General features: G+C 44.0%; 2 protein-coding genes across 3 annotated transcripts in view; one reads left to right on the top strand and one right to left on the bottom strand.

Moving 5' to 3' along the window:
- Positions 1 to 20976, bottom strand: part of smc1a (structural maintenance of chromosomes 1A) — a 128579-nt gene that overhangs the window by 98317 nt on the left and 9286 nt on the right. The window contains exon 26 of one of the 2 annotated variants that reach the window (XM_037478048.2): positions 20123 to 20960. The exons of the other annotated variant lie outside the window; for it this stretch is intronic. Coding sequence (XP_037333945.2) covers positions 20880 to 20960 — 81 coding nt within the window. The 3' untranslated portion in view covers positions 20123 to 20879. Of the gene's footprint in view, positions 1 to 20122; positions 20961 to 20976 lie in introns of those variants that run through there. 2 annotated transcript variants of the gene reach the window in all.
- Positions 213 to 17773, top strand: LOC119221886 (dihydropyridine-sensitive L-type skeletal muscle calcium channel subunit alpha-1-like). Its single transcript, XM_037478047.2, has 45 exons — positions 213 to 553; positions 1899 to 2004; positions 4077 to 4216; positions 4396 to 4529; positions 4619 to 4771; positions 4900 to 5105; positions 5226 to 5329; positions 5411 to 5556; positions 5630 to 5708; positions 5779 to 5939; positions 6033 to 6258; positions 6341 to 6548; positions 6681 to 6801; positions 7290 to 7404; positions 7496 to 7595; positions 7696 to 7765; positions 8121 to 8253; positions 8373 to 8502; positions 8585 to 8644; positions 8775 to 8881; positions 8967 to 9054; positions 9357 to 9464; positions 9587 to 9639; positions 9730 to 9876; positions 10121 to 10322; positions 10409 to 10567; positions 10822 to 10932; positions 11021 to 11104; positions 11754 to 11801; positions 12576 to 12602; positions 12683 to 12808; positions 12895 to 12960; positions 13092 to 13183; positions 13262 to 13421; positions 13536 to 13663; positions 13748 to 13844; positions 14273 to 14375; positions 14455 to 14556; positions 14637 to 14770; positions 15276 to 15401; positions 15496 to 15704; positions 15790 to 15848; positions 16138 to 16184; positions 16269 to 16343; positions 16765 to 17773. Exons 1-45 carry the CDS (start codon positions 372 to 374, stop codon positions 17053 to 17055), a joined length of 5523 nt encoding a protein of 1840 aa, XP_037333944.2. The 5' UTR covers positions 213 to 371; the 3' UTR covers positions 17056 to 17773.

Below are 20976 nucleotides of genomic sequence, written 5' to 3'. Positions count from 1 at the left end.
ATAACCATCCCCAAGCATGGCCTGTCAGTGGCTCACAGTCTAAATTTAAACTACAGCAGGGCCAACTGCTCCTCCGGCCACTCTGGGCTCGTTATTTTTCTCTGCCGGGGGGGAGTTTTCTGTCAGAGGCCCTGAGCCAGGAGGAGAGGCCTGTGGCTCTGCGTGAGGGAGACAGTCCGAGGGTGACGGGGGCGTGGGGGGGGGGGACAAAGCAGGCGGCGGAGGAGCGCACCCAGGATCGGCAGGTGTGGAACTCGGGGGGGCCTTTTTCGACGGTGGGAGATATAACGGCCCTCGGTTTTGGGATTATTCAGTACAAAGACAAACCTCTACGGGACTGGGAGCTTTCCCCCCCGGGTTGAAGCGCCAAGATGGCAGCCAACGCCGATGACAAGCTGGTCATCATGAATGAAGAGGAGTTGAAGAGGAAGCAGAAGGAAAAGCTGAAGAAGTTGCAGGCCACAGGGGGCAACCCTCGGCCCGCCAGAACCCTCTTCCTCTTCAACCTCAAGAATCCCTTCCGCAAGGCCTGCACCAGCATTGTGGAGTGGAAGTATCCTTTATACCTTATACACACACACGCACACACACACACACACCTGCCTACACTACACACAACTCACAGACCTTAGTGTCTATGATATTGAGTGGATATTACCTTAGAAATGTGTCCGTCAAATGGAAGTAGTTTACTCCCGAGTGCGCAGTATGCGTGCCGCTCCAGGTACTAACGACCGTACTGTGCTTAAGAAGCCCGAGAGAAACAGAAATGAAGCGTCTGCAGGCCTGTTAATTGTCGGCCATGTTGCTCACCTGAGGCCGGCACGCCAAAGCCAAGCGTCTTTCAAACCTGTGTTAAGGCGGCCCTGAAGAGTGTTAAGACTTTTGTTACGTATTTGCCGGCTCGATATCAAAGTCTGATTAGTAGGCCTTGTATTTTCACCCCGGAGAGCTTCTGTTCTATTTACATCTGGCAGACCGTTAATGATTCCGCCTCTTAGCGTCCTGACGGCTGACATTCGGATTTTAATGTGGAAATAGCGGCTCTGAAGTGCTGCCACTCCGCGGGGCTTGAAGCCGCAGCACGAGGCCGGCTGCTGAGTGATGTTATGGCTCTACACAGGGGATTCCTGCTGTTATCATTACTGTAAAATACATATTTTACAACCAAAAATAGAAAGAACTAATCATACACATCTATTCACTGCACTAATATCGCAAAAGAACAGTGATGAGTGTGTTTTTTTCACATTGAGGTATATTTTTAACAGTTTCTGAACTTTACGTCCAGGTCATAAGTTACTGAAATCATGCTTGTACTTAAATAACTATAAAATGGACTATATCCATAAATCCTTCCAATTGTACTTCGAAAATGCTCAATACTCGGATGAATTCATATCCAATATAGTATATAGAATGACTGAACTGTTGTGTTTTTTTTCTTTTCTGATGAGTCGTCCGTGTTTAAATCATTTGGTCATATTCTTGGGCTGTGCAGCTGTCCGTCCGCGTCACAGAGCGACATGATGCTGAGCTGGCAGGGGAATTCTCCCAGAGAGCCCCCTATGGGCGAAAATGAAGCAGCACCGCAGGCAGGGTTACATGTGCTGTGACTAACCCACCAGTTATAAAAGGGATGATATTTCTGGCATTTAGAGGCACTTATTAATATAATCAGTTTGATTTATTTGATTTGATACATTACTCTACAAAACATATTTGTAAAATGGTTTCTTAATCATCCATTGTTAGTATTTACTGGACAGGTATACAATTAACTCATCAGAACTCATGTTACTCCACGTAATTTGCATCCCTTGGTAAAATGTTGTTGGTCACTGTGGTCACTAGCAGTCCCTCTTGTGTGTTGTTTGATCCTGAGTTTACACTCCCAGAACCTTTGAGATCATCATCTTATTGACCATCTTTGCAAACTGCATTGCTTTGGCCGTGTTCCTGCCAATGCCTGAAGAAGACAGCAATAACACCAACATTAACCTGGTGAGTAAGAGTGGGAACACAAAGCCTTCCTTCGATGTGTGACCCAGACTCTACGAGGCTTTCTACACATGGAAAAAGAAACTAAATATTTCCTTTATGGTCTGCAGTACTTTCACCATGAGCAGTGGATGACTGTGCAGCTGTGGTTAACAATGTGACTCCTATGAGCCAACATATTTAGACACTATATATATATATATATATACACACAAGGGATTCAGCTGGTCAACGGTTTTAGTGCCAAACCTTTTTAGACACAACTCAGTTCTTAATTTAATTTAATTTAATCCCAGCAGTGTCGGCAGAGAAAAATGCCATCCAACAGTTTATCATCCAGCTCAGAAACTGTCGATAAAAGATAATACTACTAAATGTAATATACATGCGTATATATAAACAATAGTACTGTTACATCTGAGTCGATATTTTAGGATGGTTGGATTTCAGTGTTTGATTGGGTGTTATTTCTTGGCAAAACACAATAATTCAAGAAATAGGGTCGGAAATGAATCAAGAAGCCGAAGGGAGCTTCTTTCCCTCTAGATGGCGTCTCTCATGAAGTCGCTCCTGCAAAGGAGAGAGAACTTTCCAGTGGCGTGGTGTATGACCACAACATGCTGCCGATGTGTTGTTAATTGTGTGCTTTGAGGAGGTGGATAGTGAATCAGAAGTGGAACGTATAACACCCCGGGGTGGATTGCAAAGTCTCTACGTGCTCAAGTGAAGACAATTACCAAAGTCTACCGTATTTCAGGTTGTACGGACGCTGGTGTTATGACATGGAGGAGGCTCCATGAGCAGACGTCACATGCAGATCGCTGTCTGAGAGGCGGCTTTTTCAACACGTCATTACGCTGCTATCCAGCTTATTGGCATCTGAATTCATGAAGTCATCAGGTGTCGGAACCTGAAACTGACACCATTTCTTTGATACCTTTGATTTGGCTCACTTGCCAAATCCTCCTTCCTTCCCACTGAGCCATTCCTCAGAGGTGAACCATGTAAAAAAAAGCTGTTCGCCCCCCTTTTTGCTGTTACAAGTATGTCGGCCCGGGCAGTGGCCCTCCGTGACGCAGTGAGTCCACGGATGTTGCTTCATTTCAATCAGGAGAGACTTGTTTAATAGTAATACAATAATTTATTACACAAGCATAAAATATGAATTGTGCAAAGTCTTTGGCGATTGGACTCCCTCATGACGTACTATCCCCGAAGGCAGGGATAGTGAGGTCCAATAAGCCCAATCCCCCTGGAGTCCAGACACTGGTGGAGGTGGTGTAAGGAATAGCAGCAACCTGATGACGAACCAGGAACAATGCTGATGCCAACTGGAGGTGACTGGGGTGGAGGAGGGTTGCTTCAGCTACATGCTGAAATGACAGCTGACGCCAACAGAGAGGAGAACACTTTTTAAAGATTGACAACGACAACGTGATTGGTTTAAGGAAACAGTGTGTAGAATCTGAGTGGTTACTCAAATGTGCACGCCCCCAATCAGCTGATAGAGCAATTACAAAGGAGGCAAACAGAGTCAGACCGGTTGTCTTCCTGACTGAATTTGCGCTTAAGCTACATTTACTGTAAATATGATGGCTTGTGAAGTTGATACACTACAATGCAGAAGCGCAGAAGTTCAGTTCAGTAATGTTCTCCTTCTCTTACACAATCTGCATTTACTTCAGCAATGAAGAACCAAAGAAGTAGTGTCCATCTAATGATGATAAATGTAAGCAAACACGGGGCAGTGACTAAAGCCCTGTATCTGATGAGAAATTACAGATGGGGGGGTCCCAATTGGAAAAAAATATTTTTTTATTTGATATGCCTGATATTTTTCTGTTTACCACCTGAAGTAAACATTTCAAATATAGGGCAACGGTTTGATTTGTCATAAACTGCCAGACAAAGCTCATGACAATCCCCTAAACGTCTTGAGGTCATGTTTTATCTGCATCACATTTAGCGACGAGGCCTCTAAAGTTCGATCACTCGTTACTTTACTTAAGAATTGAACCTACAGGGTGTAAGCTTTATGAAATGTCATTTCCAGGCATGTGTTTGTCTTGCTGCAGGAGAGTTTGGAGTACATCTTCCTGATCATATTCACGCTAGAGTGCTTTCTGAAGATAGTGGCGTATGGACTCGTCTTCCACGAAGGGGCCTATTTACGTAACTGTTGGAACATATTGGACTTTGTCATCGTCTTCATGGGGTAAGATGAGCTCCGGGCTGCATGTGGATACCTCTGCCACAGAGTTTAAACACATATGAAACTGCCATGGACATTGTGTTGCACACTTGATATGTTACAGTAACATCTGGACTGTTGTACAACTGATTACTTAATTTGTGTTGTAGACGCTTATGGTTATATATAATATTTCTCTACAGTCTCTTCACCTTTGCCTTGGATACCATCAATAAGATAGCAGGCGTGCCAATGGAGAAGGGCGGGGGGTTCGACATGAAGGCCTTGAGAGCCTTCAGGGTGCTGCGGCCCTTGCGCCTCGTCTCTGGAGTCCCCAGTAAGAGCCTCTTCCAAAGGAGCAAAAATACAGTTTGTGTGAGAACAGCTGCTGAGACTTCATTTGGCTGTGATGGTTTTACTGTTCAGGCCTGCAGGTGGTGATGAACTCCATCCTTAAAGCCATGCTGCCTCTGCTGCACATTGCCCTTCTGGTCTTTTTACTGGTCACCATCTATGCCATCATGGGATTGGAGCTATTCAAATGCAAAATGCATAAAACCTGCTATTACACTGGCACAAGTAAGTATAAAGGGCGCAATCGACATTGCTTCATTTGGGCTTTCTTTTGTAATCTGACACTATATTACCAGCTATCATTTTCTGAAACTACGTTATAAATATCCGCATCTCTTCTCTTTTGCACACAGGCATGTACTCCCTTGCAGAAGGCGAGGCGCCTGCGCCCTGTGCTCAGGCTGGTAACGGGCGCCGCTGCCTGATCAACGGCTCCGAGTGTCGGCCCGGCTGGGAGGGGCCCAACAATGGCATCACACACTTCGATAACATCGGCTTTGCCATGCTTACAGTCTACCAATGTATCACCATGGAGGGGTGGACCAAAGTCCTGTACTGGGTCAGTCACTGCTCGAACATCTTCTCGGTTGTTACCTCGGTCTATTCTTTTGGGTAAATATTGTATAAAGTGTTCTGTGAGGAATGAGTTGTTTGTGGCTGACAGAGATTTGTCTCTCAGGTTAACGACGCCATGGGAAACGAATGGCCCTGGGTCTACTTTGTCCCCCTCATTCTGCTAGGTTCCTTCTTCGTGCTGAATTTGGTGCTCGGCGTGCTCAGCGGGTAGGACAATTGTGATCTTCCGTCCTTTCTGATGTCGGAACCCCTCGCCTCTTTGACTTTTTTCTTTATATCGGCACTCAGCGAATTCACCAAAGAGCGAGAGAAGGCCAGGTCACGCGGCGAGTTCCAGAAGTTGCGAGAGCGCCAGCAACTGGACGAGGACGTGCATGGCTACATGGAGTGGATCACTCACGCCGAGGTCCTGGATGCCGACCGAGAGGGCAAAGGTCAGCACCGCGATCCACCTCGGGACCCGCCGCGTAAAGAGATGCTGAATTACAACTGTTCTTTTCTTGTTAGGACTCCTGCCTTTGACCAGCGACTCTGATACGGACAGCCTGTATGACCTGGAAGGCAAAGGCCGCATTGTCTATTACTAGTGAGTCCGCACTTACACGAATGTGTCCATGTTTACATGCAATATTCACGCAGCTCATTGTTCTGTTTAGTCGCCTGGCTCGTCGCTGGAACCGTTTCTTCAGGATGAAGTGTCTGCTGTATGTGAAAACCAAGAGCTTTTACTGGCTAGTGATGTTCCTCGTCTTCCTCAACACCCTGACCATAGCAACCGAGTACCACCACCAGCCCGACTGGCTCACGTCCCTACAAGGTCAGTGAATAGGGTGATCAGGTTATGATGATGTAGAGCACTCAATCGCTCCGAGCTTCATCCATTCTTCTCTCGCCTCTCTCATCTCATCAGATGGAGCCAGCCGCATGCTGCTGGTGCTGTTTGTCGTTGAGATGTTTGTGAAGATGTATGCTCTGGGTCCAAGAGCATATTTCATGTCGCTATTTAACCGCTTTGACTGCTTTGTGGTGCTGTGCGGTATCCTGGAGATGATCATGTTCTCCCTCGGGATCTTGGCTCCGTTGGGTTTCTCTGTACTCAGGTGTATCCGACTGCTGAGGATCCTTAAAGTCACAAAGTAAGAACTGTCTCCTCAAGGGGTCACGTTGCATTAAGTGGGAGTCAATGTCAGTTAATATCTCCTTTCTTCTCTTTTGCAGGCACTGGACTGCTTTGAGTAACCTTGTGGCTTCACTCCTCAACTCTGTGCGCTCCATCGCCTCCCTGCTCCTTCTCCTGTTCCTTTTCATCGTCATTTTCTCGCTCTTGGGAATGCAGGTGTTTGGGGGGAAATTCAACTTTACCGACCACAGGCCCAGCCGCAGTAACTTTGACAACTTCCCTCAGGCCCTCATCAGTGTATTTCAGGTGAGACCAGGCACTGACAGATAGATGCTCTGACTTTGATCATCCATTGTGTACCATTATTATTAGAATCTCCAGTACATCATCCTTTGGACAATAATGAATCCCCATTGTTTTTTTAACTCTGTCTCTCAGATCCTAACAGGAGAGGACTGGACCACCATAATGAACAATGGCATTATGGCCTATGGAGGGCCTGAGTTTCCAGGCATCCTGGTCGCCATCTACTTCATCATCCTCTTTGTCTGTGGAAACTGTATCCTTCACATGCACTTGCAGTGTAATCTAGGATTCACCAAAAATCTACTGGCATGCAACTGGATTAGTTGTCTATCATTGACTAATCATGATAAAATTAGATCATCCTTCTGCGGAGGGGAAGTTTACAGCAGCAAAGTGTAAAGTGCAGAGACATAGTTAAAATTAAACAAACTCAAAACAAGAATTGTTGATTGAACATTAAAGAACAGTAACAAGCACTAAATTAGCACTAAACGGAGTAGATGTGTGATATCGGTGCTAAACAATAGAACCGGGGAACACAGAAGCTGTTATAATTCATCCCAAAGGGGCAAACGGGTGTGAACAACATTTCATGGCAATTTAATACAGTCGATAACCAAAATTGGGATACGTTATTTGGGGCTCAAATGTTTATATTGAGTTGTGGCCAAATCTCGGATACTTAGCGATGAGGAGAAAAAGACAACCCGGGGTCTGTTCTCCTAAGCTTAGCGCGATCAGATATCCTCCTGAATGTCTTCTTGGCCATCGCCGTCGACAACCTGGCAGAGGCTGAGAGTCTAACTTCGGCCCAGAAGGACAAGGCTGAAGAGAAGATGAGAAGAAAGTTACTGCGGTGAGTAAAAGGATTTAACATCGGTGCGATTGTAAAAGTCTTCTCGTGGGTAGACTTCACTCTGTTGTTCCCTTGTTTTCCTCCCCTCTAGTTCCAAAATGCCTGAGAAGACTGATGAAGACAGGGAGAGGATAGCTAAGAAACTGGCAGAGCAGAGATCCAAGACGGAGGGCATGCCCACAACAGCCAAGGTTCGGGTTATTTCTGGTTCCATGTCACATGTGGACCATCAGTCATTTTTATCTTAATCAGGAACATAAGTGGCTGCAATACATGTTTTTGTTTTTGCAGCTCAAAATTGACGAGTTCGAATCCAATGTGAACGAAGTGAAAGATCCTTTCCCACCTGACGATTTCCCAGGTAGCAAACGTCTTAACCTTGAACTCTTGATGCTTTCACATTTGTCAGCGGTGTAGTTGTGGCTCGAGGCGATCCCTGATCGCAGGAATTGATATTCATTCCACTGGCTGTTTACCAGTGATTTAGTTACAGTATAAGTATAGTAACCCTTCATTAAAATTAGACTCAGTTGAGTTTATAGAAGAGTCTAAAATTAGGCTCTTTTCACACTACTCTGACAACCATATAAGGTCTATAAAGTGATTCAAAATAGATGCATGAATGCAGGAACATGAGATTTGCCCATTTCCAAAAATGTTAGTTCAGTTTTTCTGTATTTTTTCGACATTTGAGTTTGTTTTCTGCCACTCGGTAGGTGATGACGAGGAGGTAGAGCCTGATATCCCCATCAGTCCTCGGCCCCGACCGATGGCCGACCTGCAGCTGAAGGAAGAAGCTGTTCCGTTGCCTGAAGCCAGCTCCTTTTACATTTTCGGGCCTCAGAACAAGTAGGAACCGGCCACACCTACCTGAGGACGACAGGGCTTTCTCATACGGTATCGTGGAAGCCCATCAGTGAACCGATTGAACTTTGGCTGAATGTCTTTGCACATTTGTTGGTATCCAGGATCCGTAAGCTGTGCTACAAGATCATAAACGCCTCGTCCTTCACCAACTTAATCCTTTTGTTCATCCTGCTGTCCTCCATATCCCTGGCAGCCGAGGACCCCATCGATCCCAAGTCGTACCGAAACAAGGTAGCAGGCAGGTCTACCAGTGCACATTATCAGGTAAAAGAAGGGCACCATTTGACAGCGAACCGTTCTGCTTTCCCTCCAGATACTGGCTTATGCTGACATTGTCTTCACAACTGTCTTTACCATTGAGATCGTGCTGAAGGTAATGTGGTGGATTTTTTAATATCCAATATATCTAACCGAGAAAAAAGCCTTACTGACTGGTTGAGAAGCACGACGAAACACTGATGTGTTTGGGTAAACGCGTGTTACCGCGTGTATCTGAACGACAGATGACGGTGTATGGAGCATTCATGCACGAGGGCTCCTTCTGCCGCAACTCCTTCAACATCCTGGATCTGATCGTGGTCGGAGTCTCCCTGCTCTCAATGGGGATGGAGTGAGTAAACATCGTGGCATTGCCCCGTTCGATAGATATGTGCCACATAGCCGCTTTGAGACTTGTTGTGTTGTGTTGGACGCAGATCCAGTGCCATCTCGGTTGTGAAGATCCTCAGGGTGCTGAGGGTGCTGAGGCCTCTCAGAGCGATCAATAGAGCCAAAGGCTTGAAGGTACGACGCGTGCATAAATACTCTCGGTTTCCAGTGGTAGTTAAGTTATAAAAAACTTTAGTTAAAGGACCAAAAGTAACAGTACTTTACCTGATACATGACTGAGCCCCATACAGGACATAGACTTTTCACAAGTTGGATCTACTGGTGAACAAGTTTACGTTAAATATTTATCTAAAACTTTCTAGTAATTATAAGTTTAAGATAGTACAATACTTTATGTGGTTGAGTACAATACCCCAAACTGGTACTTCAGTATAGCACATCAAATGCATTAAATGGTCATTGTTTCTTTGTGACAGCATGTGGTCCAATGTGTGTTTGTGGCCATCAAAACCATCGGCAACATCGTCCTGGTCACCATGCTGCTAAATTTCATGTTCGCCTGTATCGGAGTGCAGCTCTTCAAGGTATTTAAAAAAAAAGTTGATGTTGTTACTCAATGTATCATGATACTGTTCAGTTTCCTTTTTCCCAAAAAGTCCACCATAACTCAATGTTCATGTACTAAACGTGTGCCTGATCCTCACAGGGTAAATTCTACAGCTGCACAGACCCAGTGAAAATGACAGGGGAGGAATGCCAGTAAGGAGGACACCTCACACACAGCATGGATTACATCTATTGAAAACAGCAGTGCTATTTACAGTCCCCGTTCTCCGTATCTTCTCCCAGGGGAGACTTCGTGAAGCACACTGAGAATTCCCTACAAGACATAGTGGTGGCTCAGAGAGAATGGCTCAACAATGACTTCAACTTCGACAATGTGCTCAACGGCATGCTGGCGCTCTTCACTGTTTCCACATTTGAGGGCTGGCCAAAGTAAGTCAAGTTCCTTTTGATGAATTGTGTTCTTCTTCTCTTTTTTACCTCTGTTTGATTGAGTTATTATGACAGAATATCTTAGTATTGCATTGGACATATACTATATGTTTATATATATATATATACATACACTGAATGAAACATTTAATCTGTTTTGAATTAGCATTTTGAGATTTCTGATCTTTGATCTTCTGTGTTGAACATTTACCTCACCTTACAACATCCCTCCATTGGTTTCCAGATTGTTATACAGAGCCATGGATTCAGATGTTGAAGACATGGGTCCTGTCTTCAACAATCGCGTGGATGTGTCCATCTTCTTCATCATCTACATCATCCTCATCGCCTTCTTTATGATGAACATCTTTGTGGGCTTCGTCATTGTCACTTTCCAGGAGCAGGGCGAGCAGGAGTACAAGGACTGTGAGCTGGACAAGAACCAGGTATCCTAAGACACTCATTTCCAGTAAAATTCTTAAAACGTCTTTAAAATAAAAGTCTTAAAAGAAACCTTTTGCCTCCCCTTTAGCGCCAATGTGTGCAGTACGCCCTGAAGGCTCGGCCTCTGAGGTGCTACATCCCCAAAAACCCAAACCAGTACAGAGTCTGGTACATTGTCACCTCCTGCTACTTCGAATACCTCATGTTCTTCCTAATTATGCTCAACACCTTGTGTCTGGGGATGCAGGTATGTCAATTAAGAGGATGTTGCAACCGAAAAACATTTATTGTTAAATTGATGAGAACATTTTGAAAATACAGTATTTTGAAATTCAAAATACAGGGTTTATTTATGGATGCTCAGTACAGTCCCATGATGAGAGAAAATGTTTTCTTTTCATTTCCTTCAAGTTACTTCATAAAACTACATTTTGTTGTAAAGCTGCATCCAATTCATAGATGTTGTTGTTGAGATCATCCTTTTCTTTCTCCCTTGAACAGCACTGTAACCAGTCCGACCATGTGACCCAGCTGTCAGACACTCTGAACTTGATCTTCACCGTGCTCTTCACTGTGGAGATGATTCTCAAGCTCATGGCCTTCAAAGCGAGGGTAACACGCTTTGCTCTATTGTGGTTCAAAGGATTTTCCACCCAAATCCAATGTTCTCCTGTGCCAGTGATCCCCCGTCTGTGTGCAGGGCTACTTTGGAGACCCCTGGAACGTCTTTGACTTCATCATCGTCATCGGTAGCGTCGTTGATGTCATTCTCAGCGAAGTCGACGTGAGTGTGATGCATTCTAACTAATTCCGCTATTTCGGATTCAAGTTGCAGGTGTTGTATACGAAAGTCCCTGTTTTATTCCCATTCAATGGTGGGATCCGACTTGAATGGACCGAATGTATTTATTCAATGCTCTGACGCAGAAGGGCGTGATGATTGTTGGCGGCAGAACGCGGCCGGTACTTTTGTTGGACTGTGTGTGGCTCTCCAGCGGCCCGCCTCCACAGCGCCTCATCGCCTCATTTCCTCTACCAAAGCTCCAGACTTCCCATCATTCCCACTATTAGCCATTCCATCATTTTATGTGATTAGATATTTGTGTGTTGTCTGAAGACTCGAATTTTAGTTTTTTTTTCTCATTTTATGGGGTTAAGCTACGCAAATCCAGTGTATTTTTGTTTTCTTCTGGTCAGTCACTGTTTCTCTCAGCTGTTGCACTGCATTGGACTCACCTTTTTCCATCCACATACACAAGCTTGAAGTAATTTCTGTTTTCTTTGTCTAGTTTCACACCCTTTCCTATTTGCTCTTTATCTCCTCTACCCCCCCCCCTCCCTCCCCTCCCTCTTTCTCTTCATCTTTTGCTTATTCTCCATCTCCATCCTCTGTCCTCCACGCACCTCACTCCTCATCTGTCTATCCTCCACAGAGTGCCCTGGCTGCCAGTGGTGGACTGTACTGTCTCCATGGCTGCGCTGTAAATATCTGATCTTCACTGCACTGCACTGCTGCATGAGTTTGCTGTGTGAGCACTCCACGTTGTTTACTACTAACCTCTAGTACCACGGTACGGTGTGTGGCTCGAACCTCTAGCGAATCGCTTGCTCTTCCACCGTCCGTCTTGCGGTGCAGACGTGAAACGGGACCTAAACGTGTTTGATATGCTGTGTGCCGGGAAGTGACTAAAACGCTACGAGGGCTCAACACTGACTATATCTTCACAGCAAGTAGCAGCAGTGGCTAGATTGGTTGTGCAGGACTTTTACCAGGGAAAGCTATCAGTATTTTTTTAGTTTACTTTGTGGTGTCCTGTGTCTGTGTGTTTGTCATTTTTCTTCCTCTTGAAATACATTATTATTACATCATACATTGTTTTAGGCTTTTTTTTTGCCATAGCTTCCACCATGCCCCTAGCTGCTGCTCTGTCACTGGTCCCTCCCATATGGTAATCACTCTCACTGCCACAGGAGCAAGGGTTCAGCTTTAATACCTTGACAATAAAGTTTGTGTAGAGTTTATTTTGCACGAGATAGAAATAGCAGTTGATCTTCAGCAAGTAAGTCCTGGAGGCGTTAACTCATCAAAGGTGGAAACATTCTTTCTAATAATTAACCCTGATTTGGGATTGTAAATCACACCTCATGATGTTTAACAGGTCATTGCTATGTACCTCTAATTCATGGTCTCACAACTTCTATCAAACATGTCCCATGTTGCTACAGTATCTAATCTTTTCCCCTACTGTGTGCAGGAAACAAATCCTTTGCAAGCAATCGCGGTAAGTCTGAACTCAGGCAGCAAAGTCTTTGCCTTTTCAAGGCACCTTCTCCTCAAATCCTGCGGCCTTTGTGTCTGTAGGCGTCTGAAAACGCCTCAGTGTCCATCACGTTCTTCCGACTCTTCCGTGTGATGCGTCTGGTCAAGCTGCTGAACCGTTCAGAGGGCATCCGGAACCTGCTGTGGACGTTCATTAAATCCTTCCAGGTCTGCAGCCCTCGAATCACTAAAGACTTGTTAAAAAGAAACTCGTTGAAATACAAGAGAGTGACCCCAAGTGTTTGTGCCTGCAGGCTCTTCCTCATGTGGCTTTGCTCATCATCATGCTCTTCTTTATCTACGCTGTCATCGGGATGCAGGTACACAAGTCTTATATTTGTATTTTGGGGATGCAAACACATGTCAACCTCTGTAGTTGTTAATGCGTTTTTGTGCAAATGCCACTAAACACGGCTCTGTATTTGTCACCCATTTGCGGACAAACTTTCAGATCTTTGGAAAGGTGGCCTTAGTGGATGGCACCCAAATCAACCGCAACAACAACTTCCAGACATTCCCTCAGGCCGTTCTGATGTTATTCCGGTGAGTCTTCGAGCTCGGATCATTGGCCGCGAGGTCAGAAACTGGGACGGAATCTTACTTTTGGTTGACATGACCCAGGTGTGCTACTGGAGAGGCTTGGCAGGAGGTCATGATGGCTTCAATGTACGGGAAGAAATGTGACCCCAAGTCTGACTTTCTGCCGGGTGAGGAGTACACCTGCGGGTCCAACTTTGCCGTCTTCTACTTCCTCAGCTTCTACTGTCTCTGTGCCTTCCTGGTGAGCAGCTGTTGGTCATTATTCATTTATTATATTTAATTTTTTTTAAACTCTTTGCCCAGGCAGTTCAAAGCGGGGTGAAAATGCCTTGTCTTCTTTGCTCACCTGCCTCAGATCCTCAACCTGTTTGTAGCTGTCATCATGGACAACTTTGACTACCTGACCCGAGATTGGTCACTTCTCGGTCCACACCATCTGGATGAGTTTAAGAAGATCTGGGCTGAATATGACCCTGAAGCCACGTAAGCCTGACCCTTCATTTATGAATCCGCCACCAGGGAAATGAATTGGCCAGATTAACATTTATTTATTTATTCATTCCACAGGGGGAGAATCAAGCATCTGGACGTGGTGACGCTGCTGCGACGCATCCAACCTCCACTCGGCTTTGGCAAGTTCTGTCCTCATCGGGCCGCGTGTAAGGTACATACAGTCCTTTCATAGACAGCATCAAAGACCACGTGGTGCAAGTATACAAACAACTCATCAGCATTTGTGACTTTTTTATGACAACCGTTAACATAATAGTTATGGAATACCATACTATGACATTTATTTTTTACATTTTTATGATATGATATACTACATTGTTTTATTATGGAATACTATTTTGCAGAAATTCATCCTATTTTTATGCCACCTACTCTGGTTTAGTTTAGATGTAGATCACATGCATTTCTGAAAGTAAAATTTACCAATTAAAAATAAAATGTAAACCATACGCTTGAATACCAAAAATGAAATGAAAAGGTATGGAAGATGAAGCAATGATATTACCTTATTTAAAAAATGCACTATTTTTAAAAATTGCATAGGTAGACTAGTAGTAAAAAGCAACACCCTGTCCGCAGCGCTTGATTGGCATGAACATGCCCCTCAACAGCGACGGCACCGTCACCTTTAACGCCACCCTGTTTGCGCTCGTCAGGACGGCACTCAAGATCAAAACAGAAGGTACAGAACATCAAACAATGTATGTGGTTACTGCGAGTGCAAAAGTGGAATCAAATGTTTCATGGATGGTTCTGAACAGGTAACTTTGAGCAGGCCAACGAGGAGCTGAGAGCCATTATTAAATCAATCTGGAAACGCACAAGTATGAAACTGTTGGACCAGGTCATCCCGCCGATTGGAGGTGAGTCTTTGTGAAATACCTTCTTTACAGAATAATCCCCTAATTTTCCATTGATAGCAGTGTTACTTGTCTGATTATAGATGATGAGGTGACCGTGGGGAAATTCTACTCCACCTTCCTCCTCCAGGATCATTTACGCAAGTTTTTGAAGCGTCAGGAGGAGTACTATGGCTACCGGCCCTCTAAGAAGAGCGCCTCGGGCCCTGAGATCCAGGCAAGCGAGTATTTACAGTCATCCAGACAGGAAATTACTGATGGATAAATTGGATGGATAAACAAACATTTTCAACCTTTTCAATAAGTCTGTGTTATAGTATACCTTTTTAATGAAATCTTTTGAAATTCCCTGCAAAGATTTCTTTCAACTTCTTTCGACATTTTGTTGTTGTTCTTGTTGTAGGTCTTTTTATATTTTCCGACATTCTATCCTATCAACATACTATGCCAATGAACTGTTGAACGTTTATTTTTACATGACCTTTTCATGACAATATCATACTATACTATGACATTTTGGGGATTTTTCTCAAAAAACAATTGTAATTGTAATTTAAAAAGTAGAACACTGATAGTTTCATAAAAAACATTGACTCACTATACTGCACTTTTTTATGATTTATATACATATAATGCAATATAATTGCTTCTCTTCTACCTCTCCTTGTTAACACGCTGCCGGGTTCTTTTTCCATTTGGCCACATCCTCCATGTTTTTGTAGGCGGGCCTAAGGAGTATTGATGATGAGGTCGCTCCAGAGATGCACAGGGCAATTTCTGGAGACTTGCAGAATGAGGATGAAATGGAAAAAGCTATGGAGGATTCTGGAGAAGAAGGCATCTACCAGGTGAGAAAATCTGTCTTTGCCTTTGGAAGAACAGTTACACACTTCAAATGCTATTTGCAGACTGACGGGTCAGTTCGATCATCTGTGTTTCTAGCGCACGCACGGCCTGTTTGGCCACCGGGTGGACTCTTCCTCTACTGAGCCTGTCGACGTCCAGTCCCAGCAGATGACCAGCCAGCGGCCCCTCATGTTCTCAGAGAGCCAGCCCGAGTCCCCACCGAACTCCGCTGCCTTCACGCCCAACACTGACTTTTTCCCCTCTACCGCACCCAAAAGCAACACTAACAACAACGCCTTTGCAGAGTGAGGTCCAAACACACACAGAGCAGATAACCAACGCTCGCAGTGAACCATCGCCATGTGTGACGTTTTGTTTTTGTTTTTCCAGCTTCTCATTCGACAGAGAAGGCAGTGCCGATGAGTTTTACAACCTCAGTGAGGATGCAGGTAATTCAAAGTGCTTAACAGATGAACGACGAGCTAATAATACTAAAATATATGTATTATCAGTGAAATGTATTAGTTGAATGTGAATCCCATTAAAGGGAGGCAAAGTCTAGACCCATTTTCTACGTTGGCCCACAACACTTTTCTTATACACATGGTTTGCACACTGCATGTTCCCTGAATAATGTTCATATTAAATCTAGTAAAGAAGCAGGAACCGTGCAGACGGATAAAGAGATGGATTCCTCTGCTCTTCATAATTATTCATTGCTTTTTTTTCTCCCTTAAGGTAACCTGCGCTCCTGGAACTTCAAAGTGAGAACAGACAAAACGCAGGTAATATTTTTATTTTACGATGACCCGTGGAAATGATGAACAGCTTATGCAGACCATCCATTGATGCCTACGATGTGTCTGCAGTTCCCTTATGAGCCGAGCTATGGTGACAGTCAGAGTGAGAGCTCCAGCACGGCAGCTGACCGGCTGGTTCAGGAGGTGAGTGAGCACTGACCCCCCACCTCTTTAATCACCATTTCATTAAGGGATCATCAACTCCTATTTCTTAGCACTGATATCATTTATTGGGCCATTTGAAAAGTAACAAAGTTTTCATTTGTTTGAGAAATCTGGAAATCTGCAATGTGGATTGCTAACATTTCACATGAAAGGATAACTTTATATAGTTTATATGGACAAAAAAAAGCTACACCAGTTTTTGTTAATTACAAACCTTCCACAAGAGAAGTCGAGTGTAAGCTGTATTCATTCCTTTGGAGAAAGATACTGACCTCATGGATGTGGTTCTGTAGCTGAGCCTGCACGCCTTCATCTCCAGGGTGCAATAAAATATCAAAGCATTAACATTATTCAAAAATGTCGGGTAAGAAATTGGACACCATGTTGTTTTGTGTACCAGGCGCTTGTAGAGGGCGGTCTGGCCTCGCTGGCCAAAGACCCTCGCTTCGTCTCTGTGACTAAGGAGGAGATGGCCGACGCCATGCACACAACTGTGGACGAGCTGGAGAGTGTGGCTGCGGGCGTCCTCGGCGAACGGGCCCGCGGCGTCCCCTCCGCCAAAAAGAGACGTCCCATGCCGGCCCCTCCTCCCGCCGCGCTGACGGGGCCACGGCCAGATCCCGCCGCGAGGAGAAAGAGACGTCCCATCCCCCTGATCCCCTCCGTGCAGGAGGCCCACTCCGAGGTCTAGAAGACCCTCCCCTGGAGTTAGTGTGGTTATCTTGTGATTGTTCCACCTGCAGGTAGCCCGACCTCACCTCACTTTGTTTCCCTTGTAACAGTCTGTTTGTAGCCTGAAGGCAGGTCGGCTCAGGCTTCATGTACCGTTAAGTGATTTGAAACTTAACAAAGGAGAAACAATATCTCTGATGATGAGACACCTTCATTTTTCAGATTTCATAGAAAGCACTGTAATAAAAATACCAACTTATCTCAGAGCAAACAGATTGCAGCGCTTCTTTCTTTGTAACGTTTGTTCAAGTTATCCATTCCTCATGAGCTATGGGACAACCACGCGAGTGAGCTGAGTGGACTCACCGAAGGCCAAAACAACCCACTGGACAAAAAGGGAGCGGGCAGCCGACTCAGTCCAGGCCCAGAGGGACACGCTTTTAAGCGGAGCGCGGTGCTGCAAAGACAACGGCGTCCCGATGGCTCAGCGCCGCCCTCTGGTCACTTAGGACTTTCTGTGTGTTAAAAGGGACGTTCACTGAATCTTCTCCTGCTCACCGATAATCTTAATGTGCAGTCGGTATCAGCAGGTTTTTTTGAGGTTTATTTTTTATGAACATAAAGGTACATTGAATCTCCAGAATAATTGTCCGAAGAGTTTGCATTGTTAAAGTGTTTGTTTTAAAGCGATGCTGAAGACAAAGCAGTGCATGTGATTTTTTTTCTTCTTTTTTTTTCTCCAAGTCACTTTAAGTCGCTTTAAGTCACGTTTTTGATTTACATAAATACGTCAAATCTACCATTTACAGACACGTAGCCATACAGATCAGTTTTCTTCATACATCAGAAAATGTATTCACAAATGTACCTGATTCAGTTTTTGGCCAAACAGTGCCAGGCCATGCAGGACTTGTTTTAGCATCATCTGGTGTTAGACATACACGGTGTTGCACAATTCTTGGAACCTTGAGGAAACCTTGTTGCTCAACCTCAAGTCTCCTTGAAGCATCTAAGCCATTATGTTAGTAAGTTACATTGGCAAAAATAAATACATCATCCAATTTGTGTGTTCGTTTTCTTTCTGCAAACAAATCCACCCACAACTGGTTTTATTTAGGGCCGGGACTCGATTAAAAATATTAATCTAATTAATTAGAGGCTTTGTAATTAATTCATCGAAATTAATCGCACTTTAATTGCATAAATATTTGACCTGAGAACAGTGAGAAGTAAGTTTTTTCACATGGATTTTTATTTTTGTTCAACCAATTCCAGCAGACAAGTGTAGAAATAGCATATTTAGAAATATAGTACTTTCAGAAATTCAGATAAAAAAATAACACATTAAACAAAAAATGTTTAATGTGTTATTTTTTGTGTAATTAATTAATTAGTTCAACCAATTCCAGCAGACAAGTGTGTTGTGTTGCGGATTCCAGCCTGAGAATCTATGAGAATTGAGGTTGGATTCAAAAGCATCAACAGGTGTGTGGTGGAACAGTGCAGGGAGATAGCAGGAAGGCTGAAGTGTGGAGGATCCTCAGTTCAAACCTGCTCTCTCAGAAGGAGGGTTTGGTTGCAGTCAGGGCTTCAAACTGTAAACTTTGAAACAGTTTTGAGCTTTAGTAAACAATCCCAAGGTCTAATATGAGAAACGGACACAATGAGGCATGTGCTTGAGTAGCACAAGGGAACAACTGAAGGGCTGCAGGCTCCAACCTGCTGTCTGAGGTTGTGAGTTCATGCCCCTTCATGCAGACATCACTTCTGCTTTGAAAGAGGTTTGAGTAGCAGTCTCAAGGTTAAATACAACAAACAAAGGGTTGGTTAGTGTGTGGTGAAGTAGCACAGCGGAAGAGCTGCTGACATAAGCCCCTGCACTGCACTTGAAGGTTGTGGGTTCAAGCCCAGTCTTGGGTTACCCGCGTGAAGGTTGTGGGTTCAAGCCCAGATGTGGAAATAGCATTTAAGAAGAGTTTTGAGGTTTAACTCACATGCTCAAGGTTAAATAGGAGAATCAAAGTTGCCCAAATGTGACCAGGACTGGTAGTGTAGGGGTGCAAGAAGGAGCCGAAAGCCTCTGTAAGCGCCGCCAGTGGGTTCAAATCCCGCTCCTGCCAAGTCTTGAGCGCACTACCGTGGAGGTAGTTGTGGGGGCATTGTCCCCACTGGTTGTTTCAGAGAAGTGAACCCTAGGGGTTATGCAGAAACACAAGGCGCGGTCACTTGAGTTATGATGGCATTGTCAAGAATGATGAAGAATCTTTTGAATGATGATGAATTGACTAAATTTGATGTTAATTGCTTTGCTTTTAGCACTTATTAGCCATGCTACGTAGCCTATAGGTTCCACCTTTTTGACGGGAGAGAAGGCCGGATGTGTCTCATTCAGTGGTCACACTGACATGAAACTTATTACAGCTTCTGAGGGCATTTTTCAAGACAATCACATGTTTGTCTACTTCAGGGCATCCTGTGGAGAACCTTAAACTGACAGTCTGGCACAGGGTGTAGATTTGTTTTCCCTTTTTAGTGCATCCACCCTCCAATTCTGTTACATACAAATTCAACTCACTTGTGCCTTTACCAATGCAGGAAGGATGAACCAAGATGCACCAATCCGTTTCTGGGGCAATATCCCATTATGATTTTTTATAAATGTCAGTCAGCTTCTTCGTTCATGTTCACTGTGGTTTGTTGTTGTCTGAAGTCATGGACGCTAGTTGGTGCTCCAGTATAATCGGTCCTCCGAAACTCATCCAGTAAGAAACGTTCCGCGGGGCAAAAATGCGTAAAAATGTTTAATGTGTTATTTTTTGTGTAATTAATTAATCTTAATTCACATTGTAATTAATTAATCGTAAACGCGCTAAAGTCCCGGCCCTAGTTTTATTATTAAACACTCAGAACTAATGACACGGATAGGCGCATGCCTTTCTTGCTGTCAGTGTGAAATCTGAGACAGTTCTGCAAAGTCCCTCTTATGAAATTCAGCAAGAAGAACATTATTTAAAAGAACTTTCACCAAGCTGTCAAACTCAGCACTACATTACAATGTTAAAGTAAACAAAATGAAAAGGGAAATAAATAATTCAATTTTTTTATTGAAATAAGCAACAAAGCAGGCCTGACCGTTTTCTTAAAGCTGATTCAGATTATCACTCATTATTCGTACAACCTGAAAAACCTCAGCACATTTTCTATGACATCTTTAATGAAGCTCCATGATCTCATTACAGCTCTGCCAGTTGCAGCTTACTGAGCGGTCGCTTCAGCCATAACACAAGGGAATGTTTCCACCATACTGTAACAACAGTTTCCTGATTAAGCTTTAAAAAAAAAAAAAAAACAGCACACGAAAACAAATATATTTTGTAGAAAACACAACAGATGAGAGGGAAGTATTTAGAGCACACCACTGGAAAGAGGGCTGAAAAGTATAAAAGCTCTGAGAAAACATGTTTCAGGTAAATTCAACACATTTTACCACATGATACAAATTCTACAGTCAATTAAAATTGTTTGATTCCTTGTCATTTGCACTTGATTAGAACTCATTTCATGGATTATGACGGCCAAATTTAGAACGGGGCAGGCCTTTATAAATGTACATACATCCTGGTTGTAGCTGACCATACAACAACCCCCGATAACAAGAGAAAGCCTCACTAACTCCGTACTCTAGCATACCTCAAACAATACCTAACTAAAAAAAAAAACAAAGAAATAACATGTGGGACCTAAGGAATACATAATCTGGGTCTACAGAATAGGCTCACAGGCGAGAGAGAGTATCAAAAGAACACCCAACTTGCCAAAAATGCTAGTGTGGGGGAGCTTGGATTATTCATTGGGGTTTGGGTTGGCATCGGGGTACTGGGAGAGGTCAAAGGTAAGCACTTTACTGATGACACAATCTCCTTGCTGTGAAGGAAAGAAA

This window comes from Pungitius pungitius, chromosome 1, assembly GCF_949316345.1.
Source record: "Pungitius pungitius chromosome 1, fPunPun2.1, whole genome shotgun sequence".
Taxonomy (NCBI): Eukaryota; Metazoa; Chordata; class Actinopteri; order Perciformes; family Gasterosteidae; genus Pungitius; species Pungitius pungitius.
This window is presented reverse-complemented; position numbering and strand designations above follow the sequence as displayed.

Excerpts from the sequence above, each read along its gene's own strand:
- LOC119221886 (XM_037478047.2), top strand. The coding sequence starts at position 372 with ATGGCAGCCAACGCCGATGACAAGCTGGTCATCATGAATGAAGAGGAG. Across the intron at positions 11,105-11,753 it reads TCATTCTCAGCGAAGTCGAC|AGTGCCCTGGCTGCCAGTGG; the intron begins GTGAGTGTGATG and ends TATCCTCCACAG. Across the intron at positions 14,557-14,636 it reads GGTCATCCCGCCGATTGGAG|ATGATGAGGTGACCGTGGGG; the intron begins GTGAGTCTTTGT and ends GTCTGATTATAG.